General features: G+C 38.5%; 2 protein-coding genes across 4 annotated transcripts in view; both read left to right on the top strand.

Annotated features, from left to right (window-relative positions):
* The first annotated feature begins 1566 nt into the window (after positions 1-1566).
* On the top strand, positions 1567-4901 carry rpl22 (ribosomal protein L22). Its single transcript, XM_085160904.1, has 4 exons — positions 1567-1698; positions 2108-2218; positions 2495-2619; positions 4722-4901. The coding sequence occupies exons 1-4, from the start codon at positions 1609-1611 to the stop codon at positions 4861-4863; spliced, it is 468 nt and encodes a 155-aa protein (XP_085017030.1). The 5' UTR covers positions 1567-1608; the 3' UTR covers positions 4864-4901.
* A 124-nt stretch (positions 4902-5025) lies between these two features.
* The window catches only part of chd5 (chromodomain helicase DNA binding protein 5), a 37879-nt gene continuing 35218 nt past the window's right edge, over positions 5026-7686 (top strand). For all 3 annotated transcript variants that reach the window (XM_085160893.1, XM_085160894.1, XM_085160892.1), the window contains exon 1: positions 5026-6195. In XM_085160893.1, the coding sequence (XP_085017019.1) occupies positions 6129-6195 (67 nt within the window). In that variant the 5' untranslated portion in view covers positions 5026-6128. The remainder of the gene's footprint in view (positions 6196-7686) is intronic.

Genomic DNA, 7686 nt, shown 5'->3' with positions numbered 1-7686 from the left:
AATTTATAGACATCTATGTTTTAATTTTTTATTTTTTTTTTGCATGTGTGGATTGGATGGATTGTTACTGACATCTGGCAAGAATTTCATCCCAATAGCACCTTTAGAAACATGTTCAATACTTACTTTACCCACTGTATATAGTCTAAAAATAACTGTTTAGACATGAGAATAGTGCACATTGGGGCTAATCTTATTTTTTACATCCTCCAAAACTGTTATATATGTTTTATATATATATATATATATATATATATATATATATATATATATATATGTTATATATATATATGTTTTATATATATATATATATATATATATATATATATGTTTGCATGTGTAGGTATGTGTATGTATATGTATACACATATACATCAGTCTGTTTATCTGTGCTTTTAATTTTACACAGCATCTGAGGGAGTATAGCTATAATTTCATTATCCTTCCATAATGACAGTGAAATACAGGAAAAACTGTAATATATTGTAATGCCATCTAACAAAATTACTTTTTTCATCAAGTGGACCACATTCTGTGTGACAAATTTATCTATTTTGACACCTAGAAGCATGTCATCATCCAAATACTGTTATCTTAACTGAGTTTGGCTCTGCTCTTTGATTTGGCAGCCAAATCAAATGAATCTTGAAGTTTGTGGTTGCCTTCAAACTTAAATACAAATTCTCAGTTCTATTGAGAGTTTTTTTTGTTGTTTTTTTTTTAGTAATACTGTTAGTTTATTGCACTGTACCTTGAATACAGTCTTTTAAACTTTTTTGTTGCCAAAATATTATTATTGTTATTTATTTTTTTTTTTGCAGTGAAATATATCCTATAAATAACTTATTTTATTGGTTCAAAATGTAATGTATGTACACACACACACACGCACACGCATGTCAGTCTGTCTTTTATATAAATTTTATGAACCATATGACAGAGTATAATGACAAAAACACATAGAAATTGTAATATGTAATGACAATAATTGTAATGTCTTCTAGCACCTTTGAAGGTATATTGATAACCTGCATAACACTATTACAATATTATTACTATTTATAATGTAATAATAATAATGGTAGAATATATTTTATTATTTTTGTTTTATAATTCATAATGCTAGTTAGGTTATTACATATGTGTTTGATGTTATTCAACTTTTCTAAAAAAAAAAAAAATTGTGTTTCCCTTTTAAGACCCACTACATAATACAAAAACTACATACATAGGAAGCTGTGTAGCTAAGTGCTAGGAGGGTAACGTTGCAAGCCATCTTGAAATGCACTTTTCTGGGCAGTTATTTAAAAAAAAAAAAGAAATACAGTATTATTATTTTTTACTTGGCCCACATCAAGGTTTTGAAACGCCCATTAAATCTACAAGTTATACTTTACTTTAAACATTTTAGCCACGTTTCTGCTGATCCGGGAATTTTATAGTTGTAAGTGCAATAATCTCTCTTTATGTCTGGTTCCACTCCAGCTGACAAACTACTGATTCGCGTCTGAACAAAGTTAACATTTGGTGCAACTTTAAGTGGCATTAACAATTTCTCGAACCTTCTTTTTTCTATGTAGTGCGACATAATCGAGTCTAGAAAAGTCGATGCGATCGATTTTGCGGCCAGCTCTTATATTTCCCGTGCAGCCTTTGCTCCTTCCCTTTTCGCTGAATTCTTCAGCCATGGCTCCGATTGTGAGTAATAGCCCGACCAAATAAAAGTGCACACAGGCCACTTATTTTAGCTTGTCTTTCCATTTATAGACGTGTATATACGTGTGCACAATAATATAGAAGAAACGAGTGTTCACGCGCGATTTTGCTTGCCTTTTTTAACGTTTCGTCTCAAACCACGTTTTGCTAACTGTTAGCGCAAGCTAGCAGCGATCGACGTGAGGGTTAACAGGGTGCACGTAAACAGTTGTTCGTGGTTTTTGCAACATTCTTTTACGATATTTACTTGAAATGCTAGTATAAAATGTCTAGAACATATTGAACACGCTGTGACTAGCCGCTAATAAAAATATCTGAACACTATTGTTGCTTCCTTACGCTTCGCTTTGGGGGTTTTCCGAGTTTAAGCAACTTTCTCCATTTGTGTTAGAAGAGGCAGGTGGTTAAGAAGCCGGGTGGGAAGAAGAAGAAGCAGATCCTGAAGTTCACCCTGGACTGCACCCACCCTGTTGAGGATGGCATCATGGATGCTGCCAACTTCGTGAGTAGATCACCCCTGACAGAAATGACATCCTGTCTGGTAATCAGTGCAGCAGCTGTCAGACACAAATGCTCTGTCAGACACTACTGTCAAATAAGGGGCATCAATCAAAGCCCTGTATTAAGGTTCCAGTCAGTTGATATTAAAAGAAAAGAGAGAGGGGAAAAAAGAGATGTCAATAATATGTTCATAAGAAACTCTGATCTGTAGTTCATAAAGAGGCCTTCATTTCTGGTGCTTGCTGTGTGTGACTTGCTGTGTCCTCTGCACATGCAGGAGCAGTTCCTGCAGGAGCGTATCAAGGTGAACGGCAAAGCTGGAAATCTTGGTGGTGGTGTGGTGTCCATTGAGAGGAGCAAGAGTAAAATTGCTGTGAACTCTGAAGTTCCCTTCTCAAAGAGGTAAATAAAAGAAAAACAGTGCAACTATGCCATATTGTATTATTTAACTGGTCATAGTCATTTGCCATCATACCAGCAATCCTCAGTAAATACTGTGCACAGTGCTTGCTACAAGGCCTAAAAACACAAATGTTAAGTTTAAAGAAAATCTCTGTTGTTTGTGTGGAATAGAGAAGTATGCAGAATCCTGTTGAATGCAATATTGAGGGAAATGAAACACATTTGACATTTCAGCCACAGTAATATTGTGATAGACTTAATGAACAAACATGAGACGACTCCAAACAAATATGGCTGTGTTTGGCCACTTTCACAGTGGTTGCAAAATTTTATTGATACTCAGCCTGAATGTGTCTTCTGACTGATCATGCTGTCTTTGTGGTTTCCCACTTATTTGAGAGCTTGTGATCTGATGTTTTTTTCCAGTTCCAGCACAAGTACATTTATCCAGTATTACATGAGCTGGTTTCACACAAGTATGGCAATAAATACTCTGGACAGATACACCACTAGAGAGTATCTACCTTATGTGAGAAGCCAAGAAATCTCATAAAAATGCTTAAAAAAACCAAAAGATTTTTAGGGATCAGATAAGTTCATCATTGCTTGCCACATTGTGCAACAAGGTCCTGCTGCACCCTAATGTGGGCATAACATCAAGTTTGATGAGTGTAGACATAACAATAAAAAATGACTGAATTGTAGGCTATGACACACAACTATGGTCTCTTCCTATGTTGTGTCATCTTTAATGTGTACTCGTGCTGCCCCAACTGCACAGTATTGTCTTCTATGCTTGAATTCATTACCTTTTTCACAAGTTTTACTGCCACATTTTTCTTTTGTGTGTGAAATTGTCATTGATCAGTGCCTAATTTCATGCTGCATTCCTGTTGGTTGATTTAACAAAAAAAAAGGTAGGTTGTAGCATAAATTTTGTAAGGTCAGTACTCAGTAGGGTGTCGTGTGTCAGGTGCGGGAGGCAAAGTATAGTATTTATTATTTGACCATACTGTCTACATACTGTGTCTACGGTACTAAGAAAATACAAATACCATTGTGTATTTAGAATGTTGGCATCGAAAGGTTCCAATGAGTATCGGTTCTGGTGACATGTGCCTAGTGTGGAAGTCTCGTCCTCTGGCAGTCAGTTCTGAAGAAACATCCCTGCTGCTTAAAGGTTCTTCTGTGAACACATGAAGCAGTCTAATCATATAATGAGAGTTTCAGAATTATTGTATTAATTGTGGATTTGTCTGAAGTTTTGTGAATATTTAAAAAAAACCAAAACTAATATCTAAAAGTGAGATCTGTTTCAATTTCGATTCAGATTTATTTATATAGCGCCAAATTACAACAACAGTTGCCTCAAGCACCTTCGAAACACAGATGTTACTGTGAAGTGTAGTACTTAATGTAACTGATTAGAGTGGCACAGCCAAAATGGTTATCTTGTTATCTCGTTATATATATTTATTAGGCTGTAGCCACCATTTAATAATGATGCTAATGTTCTATTTGGACAGTAAACAGCATTAACTATATAATAACCTAGATATAATAATGGCATATGTATTATACAGCTGATCATTAAAGTACTTGAACTCATTTTTAAAATCGGCTGTACCAAAGTTGCAAAACATACACATGTCCACCTAATCCACATCTTTTAAATGTTGGGTTACGTGGACCTGTGTGTATTTCTGGAACTTTCCCTAACCACCTTCATGTCCACTTCATACTGTAATTGCTCAGTAAATCTTAAACACCACCACCAGAGGGGGACTGTGGCACTCTGTCTTAAATGAAGCATTTGGTATAACCAGTGGAGATCTCCTAGGTTAGAGCTGATGCTAAAGCAAATTAATTTTGTGATCCCACTTTTCTGCTGGTCACTGTTATGGCAAAAACTGCACAGAGCTGGGTTTTTTTGTGCATCTGGGCTACTGAGAGTTTTAACTGTTGTATGCCATTTTTAACAATTTCTACACCTTAATATAAATGTAGAAAAACAGCAGGATTTTGCTGCTTTAGGGTACATAAATTGTGAAATTTAAGGGCAGATCGACTCACACTCTTCTGCTCTCTGCTTCCATTTCCAGGTACTTGAAGTATCTTACCAAGAAGTATCTGAAAAAGAACAACCTCAGGGACTGGCTGCGGGTGGTAGCTAACACCAAGGAGAGCTACGAGCTGCGCTACTTCCAGATCAACCAGGATGAGGAGGAAGAGGACGAAGATTAAACCTTACGCCGTTCTTAATAAAATACTTTGAGAGAAAACCTGTGATGGTCTTGTGTTTTATTTGGAAACATTTGGTTTGAGTATGTTATCTGGATCCCACACAGACGATAAAAACAGAGATATGAACATGTGACTGTACACACTGATTTCATTTAGCGTTTTTCAAAAATAATCCTTGCTATTTAGATGCACGATGACAATTTTGCATGTGTAAATTGCATATAAACCTGTCATTTTTAGATTTAGGAATATTTTCCGGTTCTTTATTCTGATATGGGATGGTGCTTTTTTGTCACCTGGTTACAAAAATGTTTATTTGCATTGTGTGATTTGCCCCCACCCCCCTAAAATCCTGCAGCATGTGGGATGAGCTGGAACTCTCAGCCTTTCATTTGTATATTTTGATAAAAGATAAAGTGACGCTGAAGCTGATACTTCCTCTGCTCAGCTCTCTGTGGGGCATCCTGTGATACAGCTGTGGTAACCTTGACAACAGTTAGACCACTGGCAGTCAGGACTCCTCACAGCTTGCAGTCATCAGCCTGCACTTGTGTGTGCTTTGTCAGGACAGTGTGGTCGCTTGCAGGATGAAATCGAGTCGGGTGATTGTTAGTTGGGGGTTTTATGCCTTAACTGACGTCCAAATCAACCAAAACGTCCGTTTACACAAACGGTTTGGCTTCAAAATAGAAAGCAATGCTGTGTTTCCACCTGCAGACACACTTTGGAGTGGAGCTTATGAGTGAATAGAGCAGCAGCTGTGCGAGAAAGTGGGAGAAGTTTCTGTCTCAATTCTCCGGACTTCCAAAAGGAAATGGACAGGCGCGGGGAGTGCATCCGTCTATTAGCAGCACACGGCGCTCGATGTGCATTTTTTTGCACGCTACTAGTTGAAGTGGTAACTAGGAGAGTATGACTAACTAGTTGTGGGTGAAATTATGGGATGCATCGTCATGGCAACAGACCAGACGTCACAATCTGGGCATGTGTGTTCCATTTTTGTCTTTCTTATTTTTCAGACTGGAAGACCTGGATAGAGATCAGTGGAAAATATATATTTTTTAAAAAAAAAATTTTTTTTTTATTTTACTCGTGGAGAGAAAGCCCCATGTTCGTTGCACAGAAATAATAAAAAAAAATCTTACATTTTTCACAGCGACGAATACTATTCTTTTTGGGTGAAGAAAGAGACTGTGCTGCGGCGTCTGGAGGGTTAACTTTCAGTATTCCCAGCCTAAAAGGGGTTTGGGGGCTATGAGATAAAGATGCCGGGGTCGCTGAGCAATGAAGACGAGGGACAAGACGACATGGATTTTGAAGACGATATACCAGGTGAGGGAAAGGGGAGAGGCGGGGTGTCCTTCAGATAATTTTGCGCCGCTACGCCTTGAATGCGGGGAAAAGGGCTTGTCCTGCGTTCCTGAGACCGGAGAGGAGGGGTGGGGTGCAATAAGCAGAGTCATGCTATTATTTTTTTTGTACGACCTACAGTCTTAAAGGTGGCAAAGGGTTGTAGTTTTTTTTAAATCTCTCCCCCCCACAGCTGTCCTCGCATTCATCCTGATTTGGGGGCACGATGGAAACGCTGCTGCATGGTTTCTGTGGGCTGCCTTTTCTTTCACAGAATGCATGCGTGTACAAGTGAATGGCTTTGAGTCCAAACACAAGTTTTGTTCAGAGAGCTGTTAAAAAAAACCCGTACTTTGCTCGTTTCCGTGTCAGTGTGTGCATTGGCGATTTTATGTCCCTTTTTAGCTCGTGGATGTGCTCTTTTGTGGAAAAAAAGAAGGGGGGCTCCGGTGACAATGTGCGTGTTCATTTTGTGGATGATGCGCTGCCGTTAGCGCTAGTGATTAGGAAGCTGTTTCAACTTTAATTCTTTTTTCTCCCACTGCATGGCCGCAGAGGTGTGAAACCCACGTGTGGGCTACAGTAAACAGAGCTTATCAAGTGTGCTCCTTTGCCTTGGACGCTGATGACACCGGTTAGGTCACTGGCAGCCCTTCAGCTCTGGGTCGTGCGCGAACTGAAATTAACTCTAACCCACATTCTCTGCGTGCTGCTAATTCATTTCACATAGCAAGTTCATACAGGAGAACCTATGCAATAAAATTCTCCAGGCTGAAAAATGAACATGTCATCGACTCTGGCAGTGAACCAGCTTTCAGTGCTTCTACAGTTTCCTCCTTTAAAAAAAATGGTCAAGCTCAAATCAAGTCACATGGGGTTTTAAGATTCCCTAATTAATGACCATGCACAATAAGATACTTGCCAAATTTTGGCCATTTTGTTTTCTTTTGGCTGGTAAGTTTGTTAGACTTTCTGGCAGGTGTCAATCCTAGGGCACAGGGGAATCCCAGTCTTAGTTTTTTTGGCAGGCATGGCTGTGGTTACTTGTGACATTTACTCAAATTGCTAACTGTGTGATCCATAATGTACACCAAAGAGCAGGCATCATCAGAATCTTCATCTGCGTAACACAAACCCAGTTCTGAACTGCTAATGATTGGTTTCTTGATCTAGTGATGCAGCAGCTCAGGTGATGAAGTGCCCTCTTGTTGCAGCCTGCTGAGCTGAATATCCAGACATAAGATTGTCCCGTGCAGCCAATGAAGTTCCTTTTATTTTAAAGTTCTTATAGCTTGCTCCAAACATCAGATGGTTGATGTCAAGGACATGATTTAAAATGTCCTTCTTTGCCCTCTGCTTCACTTTCACATTACCATGTGGGAAATGTTTGTGGTTGTAAAATACACTCCAAAGCCAAAAACAAAAGTCAGAAAGGTCGGAAAGTAAGAGCCCTGTTTTGGATCAGAGAGCTAG

This window comes from Neolamprologus multifasciatus, chromosome 5, assembly GCF_963576455.1.
Source record: "Neolamprologus multifasciatus chromosome 5, fNeoMul1.2, whole genome shotgun sequence".
Lineage (NCBI taxonomy): Eukaryota > Metazoa > Chordata > Actinopteri > Cichliformes > Cichlidae > Neolamprologus > Neolamprologus multifasciatus.
The sequence above is the reverse complement of the archived record's forward strand: the minus strand, read 5'-3'. Positions and strand labels throughout refer to the sequence as shown.

Excerpts from the sequence above, each read along its gene's own strand:
- rpl22 (XM_085160904.1), top strand. The coding sequence starts at position 1,609 with ATGCGATCGATTTTGCGGCCAGCTCTTATATTTCCCGTGCAGCCTTTG. Across the intron at positions 2,219-2,494 it reads TCATGGATGCTGCCAACTTC|GAGCAGTTCCTGCAGGAGCG; the intron begins GTGAGTAGATCA and ends CTGCACATGCAG. Across the intron at positions 2,620-4,721 it reads GAAGTTCCCTTCTCAAAGAG|GTACTTGAAGTATCTTACCA; the intron begins GTAAATAAAAGA and ends TTCCATTTCCAG.